The sequence below is a fragment of the Gouania willdenowi genome, chromosome 22, assembly GCF_900634775.1.
Source record: "Gouania willdenowi chromosome 22, fGouWil2.1, whole genome shotgun sequence".
Taxonomy (NCBI): domain Eukaryota; kingdom Metazoa; phylum Chordata; class Actinopteri; order Blenniiformes; family Gobiesocidae; genus Gouania; species Gouania willdenowi.
The window spans coordinates 20,297,474-20,320,556 of record NC_041065.1 but is presented as its reverse complement, the minus strand read 5'-3'; the positions used below and the strand labels follow the sequence as shown (position 1 = coordinate 20,320,556).

General features: G+C 38.4%; 2 protein-coding genes and 1 long non-coding RNA gene across 3 annotated transcripts in view; 1 reads left to right on the top strand and 2 right to left on the bottom strand.

Moving 5' to 3' along the window:
• trappc12 (trafficking protein particle complex subunit 12) overlaps positions 1 to 18,414 on the bottom strand; it is a 36,948-nt gene extending 18,534 nt beyond the window's left edge. The window contains exons 1-3 of the mRNA XM_028437509.1: positions 18,366 to 18,414; positions 15,135 to 16,389; positions 13,498 to 13,614 (exon numbers count right to left, since the gene is read on the bottom strand). Coding sequence (XP_028293310.1) covers positions 13,498 to 13,614; positions 15,135 to 16,389; positions 18,366 to 18,400 — 1,407 coding nt within the window. The 5' untranslated portion in view covers positions 18,401 to 18,414. The remainder of the gene's footprint in view (positions 1 to 13,497; positions 13,615 to 15,134; positions 16,390 to 18,365) is intronic.
• The window catches only part of LOC114456042 (uncharacterized), a 332,361-nt gene that overhangs the window by 88,787 nt on the left and 220,491 nt on the right, over positions 1 to 23,083 (bottom strand). The window lies entirely within an intron of this gene.
• The window catches only part of eipr1 (EARP complex and GARP complex interacting protein 1), a 78,764-nt gene continuing 74,234 nt past the window's right edge, over positions 18,554 to 23,083 (top strand). The window contains exons 1-2 of the mRNA XM_028437511.1: positions 18,554 to 18,738; positions 18,849 to 18,932. Of these exons, the coding sequence (XP_028293312.1) occupies positions 18,697 to 18,738; positions 18,849 to 18,932 (126 nt within the window). The 5' untranslated portion in view covers positions 18,554 to 18,696. The remainder of the gene's footprint in view (positions 18,739 to 18,848; positions 18,933 to 23,083) is intronic.

The window sequence follows — 23,083 nt, the reverse complement described above, 5'->3', positions numbered from 1 at the left end:
GTTGTAACTAGATTTGTGCAAAAGAAACACGTGTGAATTATCACATGAAAAGGGTTCGTATAACAACCCTCAGGAAAATGGTTTAAGAAAACAAAAATAAAATTGACTAAATAGGTGAAAACTATACATTTTGGGGCAATTTTGATTTGAATCTAATTTCGGTTTTTCAGTTTTCAGAAAGACAAAAATTCTTTCAGTAAACAGCTGAAAGTGAGTAGGTTGAAGCAAAAGCTTATACACACCTACACCATCACAAAAACAAAGGCTCTCTCTCTAGATAACATCACAAAACAATCATTATTGTTAAATAATACTATTTCTACAATACACATTCTACACAAAATTTTATATATACAGTGCATACACATGCATAAACACATATACATACATACATGCATGTACATGACATGCACATAGGATTAAAAGCATACTATTTAATATTTATGACACAGATTTTAAATCCAAAATATAGAGTGGCAATATTCAAATGAATATTATTCTCAATCACAAACTAATTAAGTATTAATACATTTTATACCATTGTATATATTGTTGCGGTCTACGGTAAAATTGTTGCTCTTCTTTCTTATACTTCAATTTTGAATGATATATGATTTAAAACGCTTTCTAAACTGGTTCATGTTGGTGCTTTGTTTTATTTCATCCTTTAGATTTAAAAATGCAACCAGTGCTCAAAGTTAAATGGAAAATGTAACTAAAGTATGTCATAAAATAATTCAATCATCAATGCTATCCTTATTAATAAAATAGATACATATAATAATAATAATAATAATAATAATAATAATAATAATAATAATAATAATAATAATAATAATATAACAAGCATGTAAATGAAGGGAAAAATACAATATGTAACATCATTGATGATAACATTTAAGAAATTGTATGAAGAATTAGCATTTGCATCCAAAGAATGTTGGGTCCCCATTTCTGATATTTACAAGTACAAGTATGTATTCATGCGTTGAGCATAGAACAGATTAGCGTAAAGTTGTTTACACAAATGGACATGTTTTCAATAAAAAGAAACAGTGCTTTACATTTTATAGAAAGTGTCTCGTAAGAAAAAGATCATCATTTCACAGAGGAAGCAGACATTTAGGAGATTCAAAGTAATGCAAATGCAAAAATACACTGATTAGGACACACACACGAACACACGCACACACACACACAAATTGGAAGAATCTGCTTCCACACGTGGTGGTGCAGTGGGTGAGGAGGCAGTAAAGTCACCCATTACATCAACCCACAGGACGAGGTCAGCTTCCTGATTGGGTCCAGAGTGCAGTGCTATTCATCATAGCCAGGAAGTTAATTAGGAACAAACTCCCGCTACACTAGGGCTGGGTATCGCCAGGTACCTCTCCATTCGATAAATAGCAATATTTTTGCCCACAATAACAATATTATCACGATACGGCGATAATCGATACATCACAGGGAAATTAATCCACAATACATTACGATATCTGTGTCACTGGAGAAACTCAGAATTTATCGACTAGCACTGAATCCATTTCACAGGAATTACAAAGCATTGCCAATCAATTTCACATGAATGACAGCCAAATAAAACTAAGTGTACTGTATACTGCACAGTGGCTCTTCTTAACACACACTGACCACAACTAGTCACATGTCCTTGTGTTATGTTTAAGTCTTTAAGGGAAGACTGATACAAAATAATGCGTCACCACAATATTGTTCATGATGTTTGTGCAAATTCACTTTAAATCGTTAAAAACAAAATCGAATGTAGAAAATAGTCACTTCAGTGCTAGAATTATCAACTTCTCTGTAAACATGGACACATATCAGTGCTGAATGAACTTGTTTTATGAAAACTGGAAAATTTCACTGCATATGAAAAATAAACATTTCAGTCAGTGCATTACCCTGGCATCGATGGTCTCGTCCACAACAACACGCAACTTTTCCCTGCACGGGTCTTCTGTAGCTCTGATGAAACACTCTGAGCCGGTGATCATGTTCACGGAGCGATGCAGCGCTGGATGAGAAACGGAGGGAGTTTCACAGGCACAGCAAAGTTAAGCAGGCACTGGTCGGCTCTGTATTTAGGAGTCAGTCATGATTTGTGTGGTTTTTTGGCAGTTTATACGGGGTTACAGGTGGTTTAGGCGGCGTTTAATGCAGCCGAGGCGGGAGTTGGGAGGGCGATGCACCCCCGAAAGTGCTCCCCAGAAACATTTCTCCATAAAAAAAAAAAAAATAAAAAAAAAAACAACCTTTCCTTGCCTCACGGTGACACTTTTAATGCCGATTCTGTAAATTGGATTCCGTTAATGTGGATTTTATAGGGCCCTATACTTAACTTGTGTAATACGGCGAAAAAATTATAAAATTCAATTAAATTTAAAACATTAAAAAATTAAATAAAATTAAAATTAAAAAAATAAATAAATAAATATCGATATTTGGCGGCAGAGAATCGATAACGTACAGCTCGACGAAACCTTGCGATATATTGTCGTCTCGATATTTTGGCACACCCTTATTCTACAGGTTTCATAAACAAAAAATCATCATCACCATGGTTCCCTCATCTTCATCTTCATTTTTTTCCCCTTAATCTTTACACCTCTTTTCTCCATCCATCCTCCTCATCTGTCTTTCAATTCTGCATTCCTTCACTTCCACTGACACTATTGTTACATTTATTGGCGACCCCTCCCATCCTCAAACCCTCCTCTCCCTCTCTCTCCTGCCCTGTGCCAGTCGCTGAGCTGCCTCTGAATCTTCATTAGAGGGAGAAATGAAGCTGAAAACGAGAAGGCAGCCTAGATGGCCGAAAGCAGCTGCAGTCACTCACACATGCGCCTATCCTGCAGTACGCTACAGTACACCGCTGCCCCGCCACAAGGCGTCAGCAGGAGATCTGAGGATACAGGATGGGAATATTAGATGAGACCAAGCTACAGTGCAGAAGCAGCATTCTTCCACATACAAAGTAGGGGAAAAAACAGGAGGATGAGAGTAAAGAAAATGTGTTTAGGTGCTAAAAAGAAAAGACTCAGCGCCAAAGGAGACAAAGAGGAAAGATGCAATACACAACTTAAGGCTCTGATATTATTTCGTGCCAGCCTGTAATTTCAGGTCATGAACTCGAAGCAAACATCACAAATGCATAAAGAAAGAGATTTAAAAGGAACGGCAGGCAGGGTGGGAGGTTCGAGTGGTGAGGTCTTCAGGTCGAGCTTCATTAACAATGTGATGCGAGTGTCCTCCAGTTAGATAATGACAGGCCGACTTTCGCTTTGAAATGCTTTAACTTCGCGCCATTAATGGGAAAGGTCAAGGGACAAGATGCTAATCTAACATTTACAATGTCTGGGGTCTTGACTCCTGCTGCTGGCATTCATTAGAGCTGCTCTACATCCTTTTCTTTTTTTTTTTTCAAATAATTGTGTCAAATTTGGTCAGATGAGGATTTTTCCATCAACTATGCTCTGTCAGTGATATTATGATTAAAATCAGAAGCTCACAAAAAACTTTCAACGTTTTCACCTGCCTGTTTGTTTGACTCACCTGGCTTCTACTTAAACATCATGCATGCAAAGTGTGCCGTCATTGCAGAGGTTTCGCGGATTTCAATTACCACAGAATGGGCAATGGGATGAGAGAAAGGCATCCAAACAATGGACTGGTAGTGATTAATAATTTAGTTCAGCTCAAATGACTTCACAATAAAGCATAATCAGATTCCTACTAAATCAAATGAGAAGGCATTAGCGTGATGATTTACAGTCTGTGATATTAAACCAGGAGATGTCCTTAGACGCTCAGTCACAGACGAGTGCATTGGGATTGTTTGGTTATGTATGGAAGGGATAGTTTTTATTATTTGCCCAGATTGTTTTTTTTAAGATGGAGGTTTATTCCAAAGGCACCTGGCAATTAGGACAGGGTGACTCCATTTGTGATTTCAAAAACTATAGAGGGAAATTGTTCCATTTATCATAAATATCCCTTTGGCACAAGCATATTTGCTGATTTGATTGATTGATTGACTGAGAACCAAAGAAGACCCAGGCAATGAAAGATCTGGACAACATTTTTTTCAAAATAAATGAAAGGTCTTTTGAGCTGTTAACCTTGTTAATTCCTTATCAAAAACACCCCCAAAGTATTATTGGGATTCCTTCCTGCATCTCTGAGAAATCCTCAATAATCTTGCCCTCTTCTGCAAAATGAGCGGTTGAAATGCTAGTGATGTCACTAGCATTCTGAACCGCCCCCTCCAGGAAGAGCATGCTGCTGGTGCGGCGCCCCCACATTGAACATACACGCCCATTCTCGCTGTGCTAGAGGCATGCGAGCGGCCAAAGAACATCTGTTTGGATGGTTATTGTCCTTTCTTATCCAGTCTGCACAGGGAAACTAAACAGACTTTGTTTTTGTACCAAATGATAATGTCTGGTAACCAAAAATGTTGTGTTCGACTGTGAAAGTCCTCGGAATGTGTTCCCACTTCCTAGAGAGAGTCTACTCGCCAGAAGTGGTCGGAATTTATCTCTGGAAGCACGCGACACACCATCCAGCATCCGTTAGCCGTTAGCTAACCCTAACCCTACCCCGAACCCTAACCCGTCACTTTACAGAAGACTGCTTGGCGAACCTTGGCCAGTTCCAAAGTGAATTGTCCAAACATAAAATAACACCACAATAAAACCCACTGATGGAGAGAACATAGCCATAAGTAAAATAAACCTCTAGCCAAATGTTAGCCATACTCACTTCTTTGTCTTATTATTTGAAATACATTCTCTGGAACTGTTTACAAAGTTTCGTAGGTGTGCCTGTTGCCCATGCTGCTGGGGCTCTAGGGCTACGTCATGAAATGGGAGGTACTCGCATGGGGAGAGGCGGCGCTCTCAGAAACCGTGCGTCTCAACTACCGGGTTAAAAGAAAAGTAATATATAAAGTAAGTAATATATCTTAATACATTTGTATTTTATTTTGCAAAGTGTAAAATATTACCCATATGTGGCTGTAGTTGATTTTGTAAGGTCTTAATATAGCATGATATAGGACCGTTAAAAATAATTAAATAAATCCCTCTAGATTAAAAAAAACAAAAAAAAAAAAAAAAACACCCTAATTAATTTACTCAGCCATTACTTATTTTGGGATTTTTATGACCAAAATGTGCAATAAAAACAAGGACACAAAATCTCATTTTCTATATCTCACTTTTCTGTACAACCAAATGTTTATTTCATTTTATCACAAGTTTCAAAGGGGTGAGCGTCCTAATTGTGTTGAAGCTTGAAAGTTCATTGCGATGACTCCTTGGAGATTAAAAAAGAAGATGAAGAAGAAAAAAAAAAAAAACCTCCTAACAAAGCCTGGTGAACAAACGGACGCCTACTTGTACTCTTATAAGACCCAGAGCCCCCAGGCAAATCAAACTTAAAAAGGCTCCTTCCCATCAGCGTCAGTTTACATTGGGAACTGACTGCAGCTTCAATTAGGCCCATTGCATTTCGGATTACACAGAGGAGTGTGGGAGGAAAATGTTGTAGTAATATAAAGTGACAATCTCTGCAATCTCTCTCTATGGTGCCCTCACTGTCGTTCTTGGGACACTTGAAACAAAGAGTGTGAGTGTGTGTGTGCATACATACTGTAGCTTCTGCACCAACTTGTGGTTTAATGCATGAATGTGAAAAATCAGAATCAGGAACTGCGCTGCCTTTTAAAAATCAACAATTTCATCACCCGACTCATCTCTGGCTGCCAGTGTTCATTATAGCTGCCAATCATCTGTAATATTATTTTTACTAGTATCAAAAATATTAGTGTTTCCTCACTTGTACAATCCTGAATTTAGCTACAGTGAACCTGTACAGCTTCCCTATCATGATACTACCTCCATGCCCCCTGGGCATAGAATAGAATAGACCACAGAGAGGTCATTCACATAATGTAGCAACAATACAATAGCACACAGTAAGAACAAAACAAATAAATACCAATGTAGGATAATAGCACATGTCATAAATAAAGCATATCCTATACTGTAATACACCGAAATTGAGAGATGCTCCTTTTTGTCAATTTGTGTGTTATTTTTATATTTCTGTGTACAGCGTCTTTCAGTTCGTTGTTGCTAATAACACAAAACATCCCCAGGAGACTTAGTTTGGACACTTCAAACTGTATGTCCAATAGAGATTATCCTAACACGCACACAGTATCTTCACAGGATGTATATCTGCTATGCTTGCTCATCGCTTGTAGGAAAACTCTACATAGAACTCCCAGAGATGACTCACTATAAGCTTTAAAGTCAGACATGATGCTCCTCTGAGTATTGCCAACCGCTGATTGACTTTTGGAGTAAGTGAAAGTGAGTGTTTGATGGTTAGGACATGAACTATAATAGCGTCGTATTTTACTTTACTATCTTTTACCAGTAACGCCAAAATACAGACTTTTTGGCCACACTTTATTTGATACATAAGGCATTATTATGACATGACACCTGTCATTAGCATGAATAAGGTGTCATCAAGGCTGTCATTAAGGGTTACTCGCTAAATTATGACACATTTGGAGCTACGTTGGCATTTTTGGGTTAGGGTTAGGGGTTAGAGCAGACATAGGCAACTGGCGGTCCCGGGGCTACATCTGTGGCCCTCTGTCTTATTCTGTGTAACCCCCAAGACAAATCCATCAAAAATTGTAATTCAAGAAAATTGGAAGTAATATGAAGCCCAACATAATATACAAAATAAACTCCAAAAACACACAAAACAACAGCAAAATGCACAGAACGTCAACAAAAATACACAAAACAATAACAAAAAACTCATAATACACACAAAAGGACATCAGACACAAAACAACCACCTAAACTCACAGAACAACAATTACACAAAATGACAGGAAAATACTGAAAAAAGGCACAGATTGACAAAAAACAAATTGGAAATATAACACACAAGAACTAACAAAACCTAAACATAACATAAAATGACTCATGAGATACACATACTTAAAATAAAGTATTACCAACTTTTCACTCAGGGCTGATTCACCAGCATTCACTTTAACAGTGAAGCCACAAATGACTAACATTTGGTTTTTTTCTTGCAAATCACGCAGAGGTAAAAATCATAAAACACTGTACTGATCCTGAACATCAGCATACCAGCAGGCTGCAGCTCTATGATAGCATTTGGCTGCAGCACTCATTAAAAGAGAAAGGTCGGAATAAAGACTGAGTTTTAGGTGTCCTTTTGCACAATGAAAGCTGACAGTGCATCACCAACATGTGAGTGGAACTTGGGGGCAGAAATGACAGCCGGGTAGAAAGGTTACAATGATGACAAGTAAAGGTTACCGTGAGATGCAGCAGCTGGGTCGCTGCAGAGATTATCGGGGTGCGCCTGTCTGACCGAGCCAAGGTGGGGCTCAATGAGACACACGTACACACACACACATGCTCCCTCACAAAAGCACAAACACACTCTCTAAACCCAGACAGACGGTACACAGTGTGGGGGAAAACAGAGGTTAGAGCCTCTGGTGGGATGTAGAGAGGGACGGAAGTAGGAGACAGAGATGAAGGAGAACGAGGGGATGTGGGGCTGATTGCTAATGAGAAAGACAGATGAGGCTGGCACAGGCTGGTGCTGAGTTAGACTCACTCGTTGCTGACCACATCACAGCTGGGAAAGAAGAGGACGCAGAGGTCACAAAGTACACATGAGGGAGCCATGAAGGGCTAAAGAAAGCTAGCTCCAACAATTACTGTACATACTTCTTTCTAACACAAAGCCAAAACTGTTTTAGGGTTGCCATGTTTCTAAGGACCATAAACAGTGTGGCCTTTGACAATTTCCTCCAAAGAAACTGATTTTTTTTCAACTCAAAGAGGCGTTACAAACCGGTGAGCCAGATATCTGACGTAGATTTTAAGTTGATGTGCATTAGTGAGCAGATTGTCTGCTGATGCAGCGCACAGAAACCAATGTTAGTCAAGAACTCCTGCAAAGTATTTGCAGCCATTTCCTTAAATTTCTGGTAATGGTTGAGGTTAATCTTAATGTTTTCACCATCTGGACCAGTAGTTCTCAAACTTTTTGGGCTGAAGGAGTACTCCTTTCTCTTATTTCCAATTCCAAGTACCTACTTTTGTCCAACGACAACATTTTGCTCAGAATACTATGAAAAAACAACTATAGAGGGTAATGATAAATACACAAGTTATAACACACATTTTAAATAATCAAATTTTGTTAAAAAAAAAAATTGGAATGAATATAGTCAATAGTTTTTCATCATTTCTGGTCATCTCCCACCTGGTGTAGAACCAAGATGGTCCCTTGTATTTTTAGTTAATCAAGTTCACATCCATCATATTTATCATGATTATCATTTTAACTACAAAATAAACATGATCAAACTCCATTTTAGTGATAGACCGATACATCGGCCAATTTTTGTGTTTTTTACGTGTATTGGCATCGGCCGATGCGGGCCGCTGTGTTCGCCAATTATTTACAGAGATCACAAATGTTTTTTACGTTCTGTTTTTAATATTTGTTAAAATTTTTTTTACTTGTTCTTGTTCTACATCACCTGTTTTTAATATTTGTTAAATATTTTTTTACGTGTTCTTGTTCTACATCACCTGTTTTTAACATTTGTTAATATTTTTTTTTACTTGTCGTCGTTCTACTTCACCTTTGTTAATTTCAATAAATGTTCCTTTTTTAAAAATAACTCGTGACTGTATTGTAAAAATCATAACCTTGTTCAAAATAAATAAATAAATAACTCGTACCATTTGTTATCATCATTGTGTCATTTTTATGATGTAAATTGAGGGAGCAAAAGTAGTATCGGCTCCAAAGATTGGCTCAAGAAAATCGGCAGTCCGTATCGGTCATTGGCTAAGGCTGAAAAAAAATCGGTATCAGCATCTGCTCTAAAAAATCCATAATGGTCTATCACTATTCCATTTGAATAGTTTCACTTTCTTTCCCACTCTCTCTCTAAGTACCCCTGGAGTGCCATCGTTTTTAGAAACACTGGCCTGGATCATCCATCATCTATTAATTTAAACATATCAGAGTTCTTGCAAGTCCTTTCTCGGTTTTGCTGAGACTAATATTGAAAAATAACTTTGTTCTACAGTGAAAAAAGGCTTGACCATGAACTTCAGAAATGTTCATTTTAAAGCCAATGAATAAAAAAAACAAAACAAAACAAAACAACCAAACTTTTTCCAACTCATATTTCAAATGTCAGAAGATTTGTGGCCAATGAATCTAAATCCTGCTCGGTGCTGAGATCAGACACACAGGTGGGCTGGTCTTTTGGCTGTGCGTTCTCTGCTTTAAATAGATTTGATTCAACTGATGTCGGACGTCAGTTTTGATCAGAGCCGGTGGTAATTGCCACTCAGTTTGTTCTGCTGTTGCATCCTGTTGGTGTGTTGCAGCTATGAGTTGGCAGAGTGACTCATGCTGCAGAGTTTGACTGCACCCACTGCTGCCTGCCACACACATGCACACAGACCCCTTCGTTCACACATAAACATGCACGTGGGGTTCTCGAACAAGTACACGCTAAACATCGCAGGAAGCGGAGTGGAGAGAACGAGGATGCATTTCCTTTCAGAGCGTGTCTCCTCGTCCTGTAAATAAGGACATCAGTCTGCCGTCTCTGTAGGGGAGCAGACATTAGTCACATAGAAACACTGTCAAGCTTCTCTCTGAGGAATCACCAAGCTAGACTTTGCAAGCTTTTGACAGACACTGTCGCACTGCTGGGAGAGATCTGTGGAAAAGTGGACAAATTCTCTGAGAAAATTTTAAGCAGATTCTTTTTCAAAATTGTAAAAATCTGAAATGTTCTGTACAGCTGTTAAGTGTCAACTAAGCTAAGCTAACTTAAATTTCATATTAGAAACCCTTTAGGAATTGTGATCTGCATATGTGCCGATTTGATATAGTCACGAGTCATTTGTGATAAACAGAGCCACCTTCCCATTAACTTTGAATGGAAGTAGTTGGACAATAAGGGAAAGGAGAGGATGTGAAATATCTAAAAACCAGTATTACTGCATAACAGGCTAGAATCAGTGCTACATATACAGAACCACACACTGAGTGTGAACTCTGTACCATCTCCTAGGGTTGGGCGAGATATCGAGATTCAAGATATATTGAGTTTTCTATTTCAGCGAAATAGAAAACTCGATATAGTTTTATTTTTTAGCTCATTTTGTATTCAAATGTAAGTTTTAGGTGTTGGTGCTTCCCAGAACAGCATGAAAAGCTCAGTTAGATGGATTCCTGAGTGCGTGCTAACACAGACCTTCAGCTAAACGAGACATTTGTGCTAACATGCACAGCATGCAAACGCCTGGTCACTAGGTGTCAGTGAACCACATCAGACCTTGTTAAACTACATCACAACATACTGGGCACTTTTATAGATGTATGTGGTGGATTTTTTTAAAGAATTTAAGAACATAGCAGATCAAAATCTGTTGTAGAAGCAAAAGTTAAACTTTTTAGAAAAATGTGATTTCAGTTCATAAACATACCATTTGTTTTTGTTGTAGAATTACAGTTATTTAGCATTCACTTGTTCTCGCAAGTTAATTTTTTTTTTGTAATTGTAAAGGTGAAATTTGTAATTACTGATATTTAGTATCATGCAGTGACATGCAAACCATGAATCATCAGATTTATGGTAATGCACACACCACTACTATTCAGTCTAATTCAGCCTTAGCCATTTTTTAATACTCATGTTTGTGGTTAATTTTATTACTAAATGATTCCTGATTTAATTGAATATAGGGATGTCCCGATACAACTTTTTCCACTTACGATACGATACCAATATTGCAGCCTTGAGTATTGGCCGACACCGATATCGATTCGATAGGATAACAGCACGAATTATACATACTTTTATTACTTGTTTTGTAGTGTGGAATGTTAACAAAGACTTGATTATTAAAAAAAAAAACAAACCCATTTATTATAAACTAATGAATTACATATAATTAACCTTTTAGAATAAAAATATTCTATGATTCAATAAAATAAATTAAAAAATAAAATAGAAGATATTGAAAAAGTCAATCCAAAAAAACAATATATACTATAATTGGAGATTTTAGATGCAGTCCGATAAAATCTGATATTCGTTTTCTGGCTGATAATGGACCGATATCCGATATCAATATCAGATCAGGACACCCCTAATTGAATAATCAAAATAAACATGTTATTTTTTAAAGAATCATGTACATTCTCTTTTCCTTTAGGTCGTCTTGCAGAGAAGTGTAAAAATATTGCTTTGCACAGCAACGTTCAGCATTCTGAGGCTGTGTGTGTGCGCGCTCAGAGCTGGATGAAGCTCTCTTGCTTCCCTCACAGCAGCACTGCTTACACTTTCCTTCCCTGTCATCCCTGACATCTCCGCTGTAGGCCTGTGTTACCTTCCAGGCTCTCTGGCTCCTTGGGCTCTGGGGAGCCACCCACACCAATCAGCAGACGATGTAAGATCCCCTTACACACACTCATCCACACCATGCACCGAGGTTGACTGCAAGCTGAAAGTACACCCTGTGTATTTCTGTGTGTACACCGAGTCCAGAAGGCCCTTGAAATATGCACAGCAGCCCTATGCATAATACATGGGCACAGTGGGGGAAAAAGAACTTGTGAGCTGAGTGGCTCTCCACCTCTCCATCATTTCACTCCAGCCCTCACGTCCTTCTCTCCTCTGTCCTCTCTTTTCCACCCAAACGTCTCCTCCTGCCACTGCTGTGCATGTTTTGAACCACAACTGTCTGTCAGGGTCTTTTTGTTGTTCAGAAATCAGGATGGATTCATCACACAAAGCTGAAGAGATAGTTTCACACAGCTCAGGAAATGAGGGAAGACAAAAGTCTCACCAAGAGACAAATATTTCTATGCTTGGCTGATGCTAGAAAATATCATCAGAAGAGAAGGATAACAAATGATTCACAGTTGTTCAGCCCGCTAAGCCCTAACCACCCCACGGTTAGAGCAAATTCACCGACTTCACCAGCAGGAATATGAAAAGGTCAGACAAACTACAGACTCTCAGGGATGCTAAACTGCGCCAACATATCAGTGGTTTCACATTTCACTCAGGAAAGTGAGAAACTGCTTTCAGACAGCGGGGGCATGAGTGGTGCTTTCAGACTATTGAATTGTTGAGATGCAGCCTCACACATGGACATGAAAATGCTCCAGGTGAAGCCTCTTACACAGGCACGTGTTGTGTTTGCAGTCGGAACTGCAGAACAGTTTGATTTTCTTTAGTTTAAGAACAAGTGATTTAAGTGTTTATTTAAGCAGCAAAGGAGTGAGTCATGAAAAGTGTATGTAACTAGAATAATTGCATTTCCTGAAGAAAAGGCAAGTGAGGGTGCAGGTGCATCTGCATTAGCTTAGCATTAGAATTGGCATACATTTGTATTAGCAATAGTATTGGCATTAGCTAGCATTAGTATTAATATTATCTCCATTTGTTCTAGGAACCCCAACAACATAGTATTTGAGGTTTATTTTCCCAAACCCGCCTATTTTCTGGAGATTTAGCCTCTGAAAAGTCACTTTCTGACCAATTCTAAAACCGGGCTGTTTGAGTGGGCGTGTCTATAGACATGGACTCCACACAACAGTTGATCACGAGCAACTTTCTTTCGCTACTCACACACTCTTGTTATTGTTTTCAGCCACAAAAACTGCACATTACAGTAAAACACATGGCTATTTAAGGGGCTATGGTGATTGTGAGTCAGCAAAAGCTACATAGCTATCTTGCCATCATCTCATGTAGAGATTACAGTAATAGTCCATTCAAGGTGATAGTCCACTATTTTGTCCAAGCGCTGCGTCGCATTGTGTCACAAACACAGTGTTGCCCGATTCGTGGTTCGTGTTTGGGCTGTTTTTATTGGAATGGGTGGGTTCTAAGATATGATTGGGCTGGAAATTGTCAATCTGATCTGGCAATTCTGATTCACGATTTTACTTGTGACATCACAAATGTAGTAAATTTGAAACGGAGCACTTTTCTCTGTGTTATAAGACTTAAACAGACCACAAACAAACAACTGGAGGGTTTTATTTCACTTTTTGTGCGCTGTTGGACACTCAAGTTACTCATATACGAACAGTAGCTGAAGATGTTAAAGTTTGAATGGTCTAAATCAGTTGAAGAATGGCTGGGGATGAAGGGATTGAAATTTATTGAAATATAAATGAATGCGAAAGAAATAATGTGATAAGTCAAAAAATTTAAAAGTTATAAAATTATAAAAGCGATCGCATGAATCCCGGGAACTTTCTCAGTTTTTTGATAGCTTTATTTGTCAAAATCAGACAAACGGTGAAGAAGGAGTTCATGCATACGGAAGAAAAAAATGGATAACAATCATGACTTACGATAAGCTGTTTGAGGCCGTTAAAGGTCTGCTCCACTGAGTTGGCGGTGAGGACCTGACGCTTCATGGCGGCCTCTTCTCCTAGGAAGCGAAGCATTAGATCTTTGACGGCATCTCCCTGCAATAAAACAAGCAAACCTTATAAAAAAAAAATACAACTGAACAAGTCTAAAAGTTGTAAAGGAAGCTTTTATAAGAGGGTTCCATCAGGGTGGAGGTAAAAGGTCAAAATGTAGACGTCATCAGCCTTAGATCATTGATTAAAACTATCTAGCCAGTCTCTGAAGTGAGAACACAAAAATCTGCAAAGTGCAGAAAATAGTCACTTTTATCCAGCTTTGAAGTAGATCTAATTTGTTTTCTGAAAACAGGCTCTTGGAGCAAAGATGACGACAAAAAAAAATAAATAAATAAATCCTCAATTTTTATTCATTTATTCAAGAAGCCATTCAAACACTATGCGAGAGGATAATGAACACAATCTGAGCCGGGAGGTGGACGCGCACCATAAGATTCAACAGAATAAATAAGTAAATTGATGTTCCGTTAGAGTTGTTAACACAAATAGATGTTGCTTGTTCAAGGAGCTCAGAGGATGTTTTGTAAAAAAAAAAAAAAAGAAAAAAAGAATGACACACACCCAAATGGGCAGAAGAACATGTGTTAGTTTTGATTATTACTGACAGGACTCAGTGTCAGTCTGTGGCAGTAGAATACATGGTATGATCTAATAGCAATAGATCTATCCCAGATCCACTTCAATAGAGAAGCTAATTAGCGATGGACTTGACAGGACAGACTTACTCCACATGTTTGACAATTCAAGGCCATTTAAAATCCTTTTGGTCGGTTAAAACATAACTAAGTGTTGATTTATTGTTGATCTATTCCTGCACACGACACACTGCACTTCCTGTTAAGATATCATGTTTAGCCAAGGACTAAATTTGAGCTAAACAGCTGCTTTCTTTGATTACAATGTAGCCAAGTATACACAAGTTATGATATTAAAAGACTTCATGGTAAATGTCTTACTAATCTTAGCCAAATTCTTTATTCATAAAGCCAAATTTCTTAAAAACCCACTAATCTTCATCTGCTTTTTAAACGAATTTCACCTTAACATTAAATCCCTAAAATGTATGGAACACAAACTCGCCAAATAACTCTATTCTTCATTCAAAAATGATGTAATTAATGAAACTTAACAGCTATTAAGTAAGTTTTATGTGTGTATGTATTGTCCCTTGTGTTATTGACATGTGTTTTATTTCTATGTCCTTATTTTTAATGCAATGTTATTTGTCTGACTGGTTTGTATAGTGTTTGCAATAAAAAGTAAAAAAAAAAAAAAAAAAAAAAACTTAAAAAAATGTTATACACAAGTTGAGAAGCTAAGGAAGCTTATCTACTATTGACCAGCCACTTTAATTTTCTGTACGTCTTACACTCAGTTGTTAATATTTTTTCATATAACCCTAAGTGAAAATATACTGCAAATGTACTTATTCTCTGTGAGAATGTTTCGTTATTTATGTTATTTCACATATTCTGCACACAGTTCTCACGGCATGTTGATGGCAAGCAAAGCAAAGCTCTGAATTTTTCTGAACACATACACCTGAAAAAAGGTCTGACCTGAAGGTTGTCAAACTTGAGTCCAGGCATGGTGAGCCAGCTGGTTTCCATAAAGGCAGGGCTGTACTGCTGTGTCGCCACGGAGATTAAAACCTTTCTGGTCTCTTCGCTGGGTAGCCAGGCATCGTGGCGCCTGTCCACCTCGCTCAGACTCAGGACTGTTGTAAATGGGTCGTCGCCGATGTTAAACACAGTCTGGAGCTGGTTGAAGGGTTGTGGTTGTGAATTAGCATTTGAGGACAAGGCTCTGTTTAGAGCTGGGACTGCATTGGGTGTAGGAGGGACTGATTTTGTAGGAGTGGGGCTGGATGATACGCTGGAGTTGGATTCTAGAGGTTCTCCTGGGGTGGGCATTGAGGGGGTGGGGAGCTGAGGTTCATGTTTTGGACTTGTGTTCACGGGGCTGCTGTCTGGAGGAACGTCTGCATTGGGGTTGGAAACTGAGATGAAGGAGGACGGGGAGGTGAAAGAATCAAAGAAGTCAGAGGCTGGGTTGGTCTGGCCGTTCTCCGTGAAGAATTTACTGAGGCTGGGGCTGGGCTGACACATGAGTCCTGGTGTCACCTTACTGGGTGTCACTGGTTCCGTACCTGCCCCGGTGACACCCCTGCTGAAGCTGGGGGACTTAATGAGGGTGGGTTGGAAGCCGTCAGGCATCAGAGACCTTGGCTGATGGCCCTGACTGAAAATGGTGCATACTGGCACACGATTGTCTTTAGGGCTCGACTCTTTGGCCGACTCACCCTTGTTTTCAATGGGTGACTTGTGCTCTACTGCATCAGCTGGCTCCTCGGTTGTATTCTCTGCAATGTCTTTCAAAACATCCTGTTCATTCAGTAAAACTGTAATCTCACTTGTGATCTCCCCAATCTGTGTCTCTTTGTTTCCCAGAGTTTCTCCTGCACTCCCAATTTCCCCCTCCGCATCCATGAAAGAGTCCACAGGAACGCCATCATCTTCTTCGCTGTTATTAGGCGAGTCAGAAATCATGACGCTCTCCATCATCTGGTCGTTGAGCTTGTCCAGCAGGCTCTCCGAGTGCGTGGTGCTGTCCTCGTCCTGAGGGGTGGCAAACTCCCCGCCCAGGTCAATGCTGTCTTCCTGAGGCAGGACATTATTTTTTGGAGGAGTCTGTATGATGATGCTTGGCCCAGGAAGATGCAAAGCAAGTACGTCATTGCTTACATCATCAACTTTGATGTCCAAGGTCACTGGCCGCTGAGCGTTATCCTCCCCTGAATCCATCGCTCTGCCCCTGGACACAATGGGACCAAAGTTCTTAACATCATCACCCATCAATAAATACTTTACTCTCAATAACATGTAGCGTAATGATCAATGTGTGGCTGGAATGTGTTTGAATTAAAGATGAGCCAAACAATTGGCTGATACTTGCTTAAAAAGGAAAATTGGTTAAACCTCGGTAATGGGTATTTTTTGTTATACATTTTAGATTTTGTCCCACCCATTTCTTAGGTTGAGAGTACATGTAGTGTTGTGAAAACAACTAAACTTCTATTCCACCTATATTGAAAAACCAATATGTGCTGTTGTTTGGGAACTTTTCCCATTTTGCACAGATGATGTTTTTATGTGGAATACTTGAATGTGTTAGTAGTTAAAATGTGTTGGTTCCATGGAGTGTGACTTGACAAACTTAGGTCAGTTGAGAGGAAGTCTATGTATCCCTCGGTATCAGCTAAAATAAAAAAGCAGTGGTTCTCAAACGGTGTGCCGTGGGATTTTGTGACAACCATACATTTATTGCAATATACAACTACAAAACTAGCTGTGTTGTGAAGCACAAAAATAAATATTACTTAATATACTGCATTGTATGCACTCATTTCATAATACAGAGGCAAATTCTATACCTAATTTTTTTTAAATATTTTGTTAATAAATATTCATGAGTAATATTGTCTTTGTCACATTTTATTTGGCATTAGTAAATAATTATGCACATTTACAGATATTGTACATGACAAAAGTGATAACACGTGTTATAAAGGCTATTTTGAAAAATTGGTATGCCTTCAGATTTTTACTTGTTTGGGAACCACTGGTCCAGAGTCGCTTTATTCAAAGTCAACTTCCTGAAAAAGACTGTCTGAATAATGTGATCAGTAGATGCTTTGATTCTTTCCTTATGAAAAAACTTGTAAAGATATATCAAAGCAATCAGTAGATGCCTTAAAGGAAGAATGACAGTTGGCAGTCAAAACATGTCAGGAGATCAAAGTACATTTGTAAGTAAATTTAAGTCTAGAGTTTTTAGTTTAAATAGGAATGAAAGGGTTACATTCAGGATACAACGTGTAGTTATACCAAGGATCAAACAATAACCATCCAAAGGAGGCAGGGTGGCATGGATGGAGATACATGGGAATAAAATAAAAGGATAATATTTAACAACACACATCAAAAATAGAGCTGCTAAGAGATAGATAATAAAAAATAAAAAATAAATAAAAATTTAAAAAAAGTCATGTGGGAGAAATGAAGGCTGACATAATGATGGTTGGTGTTTGCATTGTTGATGTACAATATTGGTTTTCAATTTCAGTCCTGGAGGGCTACAATCCTGTAGGTTTTGGAGGTCTTGTGGCTCAATACCAGGTGTTTTACAGAGCTGGAGGACAACATCTGCATTAAATCCAGGTGTATAAAGCAGGGGAATAAATCTAAAGAGGTGGAAGATTGCAGGCTCCACCACAGTTTGGACACCCCTAATATAAATAATAGGTGAGAGGGACAGTACTTTGCTGGGGAAAGGAAATAAAAGACTCCAATTCGGCTTTAGAAGAGTTTTAACATGGATTTGTGTTGCCTTAATGTTAAAAAAAAATAAATGTGGAATAACTGTGATGTACCCAACTCAACTTTTACCAAGTGTTTCTACCACAACATAAATATTAGGACGTGTCAGTGAATACAATTTTAATAACAATCCTGGTACGAAAAACAGTAAATATATTGTAGTTTGTAATGCATGTTATATCTTGTCATTTGTCTTGTCACTATCCGGCTTGTAAAGCACTAGCCGAATGGCTATCGTTAGCTCTACAACTAGCATAGCTTCGCAGCTGAAGATAACTAATTAGGTTTTGTTCAGCGTCGTGAATGTGTTCAATTCACCAGGATCAGCCGATGTGACCGTACGATCACCACTAAGTTAAACTAACAATAAAGACCATAAAACACAAGCAGCTCGGACTATTGTTTTCTTACCTGACCGCACTGACAGCTACAACCGTACGACGCATGCGTATGACCAAAAGCTCACTCCTACGGTGCGCGAAAGTGGACAAAACTCCCCACGCATTGAGTTTTTCTATTCTGGACAATTTTTACGCTCTGAAGAAAGCGTAACACGTATCAAGTGGCTGTGGCTACGTACGAAATTTGCACGCTTTTTAGGTCTTTTTTCCACCACGGAAGTACAAATATTGTGTTTGCAAATGGCCAGAACGGAATACAACTGCAGTGTTTTATGAGTCCTGTTTTGTTGTCAGTTTTTTTTTTTCGGGAGAGATAAAGGCAACCCCTGACTCGCTGAGAAATGGAGGACGATGCTCCCGTCATTTATGGTCTTGAATTTCAGGTGTGCTCTGCTGCTTCTTTGATCTAATCTCTCTTTGCCATTTTCTAATTAACGCCATGCTAATGACTTGTTTTTCATGAACCAAATGTTGTGACAATTTTACATTGCAGGCTCGAGCCTTGACAGCACAGACGGCGGAGACTGACGCCATTCGGTTTCTTGTCGGGACACAGTCATTAAAATTTGAAAACCAGGTGAGAAGGACATGTCATTGTAGACCTTGGTGTCTAACCTACAGTCGGGGGGCCAAAACCTGGCCGCCAGACCGTCCATTATGGACCACAAGATAACGTGTCACAAAAATAAAACACTATTATTGTAAAATAGTATTTTTAGTAGATTTATCCTCCTTAAAACTCAATATTCACTCAATAAAACTGACCAGAGCCTTCCCATCAGCACCTATTACACTCACAATACAGCATGCTGCTCAGAGTAAAAAAAATAATGTGATTCCCCACATTTCTTTATTTTTAAAAGAGTAAATACACATGTGATTGTCCCCAGGAGGAAGTTCAGAAGCTCACAAACATAATTTCTCACATTTTGTTCTAAGAATGAACGAGATTGCCTTGATTAGATTGTAATATATAGGCTTGAGTTGTGTACATATTTGTATAGACCCATGTCACATGACCTCACAGGTCACGTGGTGTACGGCCCTCCGCCATGATGGAAGAACAAGCCACTGCAGGAAACGTTTTAGCGAAGCAGAAAGCCCACGGCGGTGGTAAACTTATGCTCTGTGTTTTGGTTGTTCTAACACGGCTGGAGTACACAAGTCTTTCTTGAGGAAATTAAATTAAACTAATTTTAATTTATTTTTTTTTTTTTTGCATTGATTCAAGTGTGCAGCTCTATTTTTCACACAATTTTCCACTTTATGTCATCAATAAAATAGCTCACATTTTGAAAAACCAGCATTACACACTTGTATTACAGATTAATTATGAAAAATTAGCCTGGATTTAACCACATGGCGTCCATTATGAATAAAAGCAGCTACTTCACAAATCCAGCCACAAACAAACTGGTTGTAAGCTTCCAGTCCCTTGAAACTTTTCATGTAGTCCATTGTGTATGAACTAGATGTAAAGACGAGGTCGTTCACAATGTCAGGATAAGTCACTCCTGGGAAATAAGAGACATCGTTCAAATTTGTCAACAGGAATGTTGTCGGGGTTATTCCAGCCGATCAGACCCAGTTTTTTCTTGTACCGACTTCTATCAGCTTCTGGTAGAGTGTCAACATAATCTGTGGCCTCCGACATATTGAGGCCAAACGGAGACGACCTTCAACAATCGTTTAGCACATGGGCTGCTTTCAATAAGTCAAAAAATTACACTTTTATTCAAGTAAACACACCCACGCAGGTGCATCTGTATCGGGCCGTCATCTTCCAAGATGGCGCTGGGTCAATGTGCCGTGACGTCAATCGCAAGTGTCTATTAGACATTCTGTTCCGAATGTGGAAGTGTACGTGACTGCTTGATAACTCTATGACAGTGGTTTCCAATCTTTTTTCGTCCTGTACACCCCCTTCACATTTTTGTCAAATCATGTGTACCCCCTCTTCCTATCATAAGTACCCTCGTCATAATGTTATATGCTTTTTAATTTGTTAACTCCTAGATGTGTCTTGAATAGGGATGTGACGATTAATCGTAAGACAGTTAAAAATCGATTCATAGGTATCAAGGTTCACATCGATGCTGTGAAAAATGAATCGCAGTACTTTTTTTAACCAGCAGAGGGCGAGTGTTGGCGGCGGGCGAAATCTGCTAATACTTTCTTTCTGGCCGCCTTCTACTCTTAAACATATTCATAAATGATTACTTACCCCTTTAGCAATTCTTCAGCTTCCTCTTCATTTGTATTATTCCTTTATTTATTTCATTCAAGATTTATTTTTAGTTAAATTGCATTGTTTTGAATAGTTTATCAAGGGATTCTTTTGACAATGAAAAATAGTACAGTATTTTCCCAAAAAAATAAAGGAATATTTTTCAGTCATTTATATACAGTCCCATTTTGTAAAATAAATCGTGAGAGAATTGTATCGTGAACCCAGTATCGTGAATTGAGTCGTATCGGGAGTTGAGTGAATCGTTACATCCCTAGTCTCGAACATTGGTTCCCTCAGGCTTAACCTACAAATTGAAAACAATGAGTGGAATTTAGTTAAACTACAACTTGTGTGACCATTTCAATAGTATGTAAATACAGTCTCCTTTGTAAAATGTAGCTATCGTCTCCTATTGTCAGAAATGTGATAAAATGGCCCCTACAGCTTAAAATAATCCTATTTCAATAAATTACAAGAAAATATAGTACTTCATTGAGCAATACTTCTGTCAGTTTGTGGTTAATTTATCCAAAAAGTAGCCTAAAAAAGGAACTAGGAACATTTCCTAATTATTTTTAAATTAATTGTTAAATCTTTTCCGAGTACCCCGAGTACTCCGAGTGCTAATTCTGATTATGATTCCTATCTTTTTTTTTTTTTTTTTGGCTGTTTGTCTTCAACTTCCTGTAGGTTGTGTTAAACAGAAATATTCCTCTTTTAGTTAAAGGTTGAAGGTGGGCTACACTCTGGATGGCATGCCAGGCTGTTGTATGTCTACCAGACAGAGACAGATATTTCAATTTATACACATTCACTTCCAAGGTGAACACTCATTCCAGTGCATAGTTTCCTGCTCAGAGTTGGGACCTGCCCTGAACTTTGAGTGGTCATCACTGCCAAGTCTTGCCCATCCATCACTGCCAGGTTTTGTCCAAGATGCTCCACATGAATGAGTGTCAGTAGTAGGTCCTCCTCCAATTTTAGTTCTTTTCCATTGTTTTAATTATTAGCATGCTGGCATTTGTGCCTATGTCTTGTAGATCCCATAGAGCAGGGGTATTAAACTCATTTTAGTTCAAAGGCCAAATACGGACCAGTTTGGTTACAAGTGGGCCACTGGTTTTACTGCGGAAAACCAACAATTTCAATGTTAAAGTATGGAAGGCATTAATAATATATTGGCAATAAGTGACAGATACTTAACTGTCATTTTTTTTTTTTTGACCAATTTTTTTATTAAATTGGAGAGAGATTTTGTGGAATAATTTGAGAAAAATTGCAGGATTTTGAAAAAAAAATATAGTTCTTTCAACAACAGTCATTTTCACTTTCTCCTGTCGGCCGAATCAGATGCTCCGAAGAGCCGGATTTGGCCTTCATGCCTTGCGTTTGACACATGTGCCATAGAGGGACGTCTACGAGGTCCAAATGCTTTTACCACTCTGACATTTACTGTTATTAAATCTGGTTCTTTGCACGGGTTCACTGTTGCTCTCATTACTGCTTTGCTGAACCCATCCATCTATACTGCTTTACAGGCCAATTGATCAGCTGCAGGATCATTAAGAGCTGAAAAATGCTCCACCTCAAAATTGTTTCCTATCATTGACTTTCTGATCCTGAGTAATGTGCCCTGGAAATTTTTTGCATAAAAATAAAAATATTTCCAAAATGCTTTAAAAAAATAATAATTTTTATACAGTCCCAATATTATTGTACAAGCACTTAATAATAATAATAATAATAATAATAATAGTAGTAGTAAAAGTAATAAACTATATTTTAGATATCACGTTCGAAAACAAATTTTGCAAAGTGATTTCCAAAGGAAGCTATACATTAGAAAATTAAATATACTGTATAGAGGTGCTGGTCATATAATTAGAATATCATGAAAAGGTTTATTTATTTCAGTAATTCCATTAAAAAAGGAAACATGCATATTATATTCATTCATTAGACACAGACATATATTTCTCTTTTAATTTTGATGATTATAACTGACAACCAATGAAAATCCCAAATTCAGTATCTCAGAAAATTAGAATATTTCTTAAGACCAATACAAAAAAAAGATTTCTAGAAATGTTGGCCAACTGAAAAGTATCAACATGAAACGTATGAGCATGTACAGCACTCAATACTTAGTTAGGGCTCCTTTTGCCTGAATTACTGCAGCAATGTGGCGTGGCATTGAGTCGATCAGTCTGTCTAGTCCTTTTTGTTTTTAGCCCTGGCAAGACGCTTCTGACGCTGTCTCTTGCTCAATAGTGGCTTGACACAAGGAATGCGACAGCTGAAACCCATGTCTTGCATACGTCTGTGCGTGGTGGTTCTTGAAGCACTGACACCAGCTGCAGTCCACTCTTTGTGAATCTCCCCCACATTTTTTAATGGAATTTGTTTCACAGTCCTCTCCAGGGCGTGGTTATCCCTATTGCTTGTACACTTTATTCTACCACATCTTTCCCTTCCCTTCGCCTCTCTATTAATGTGCT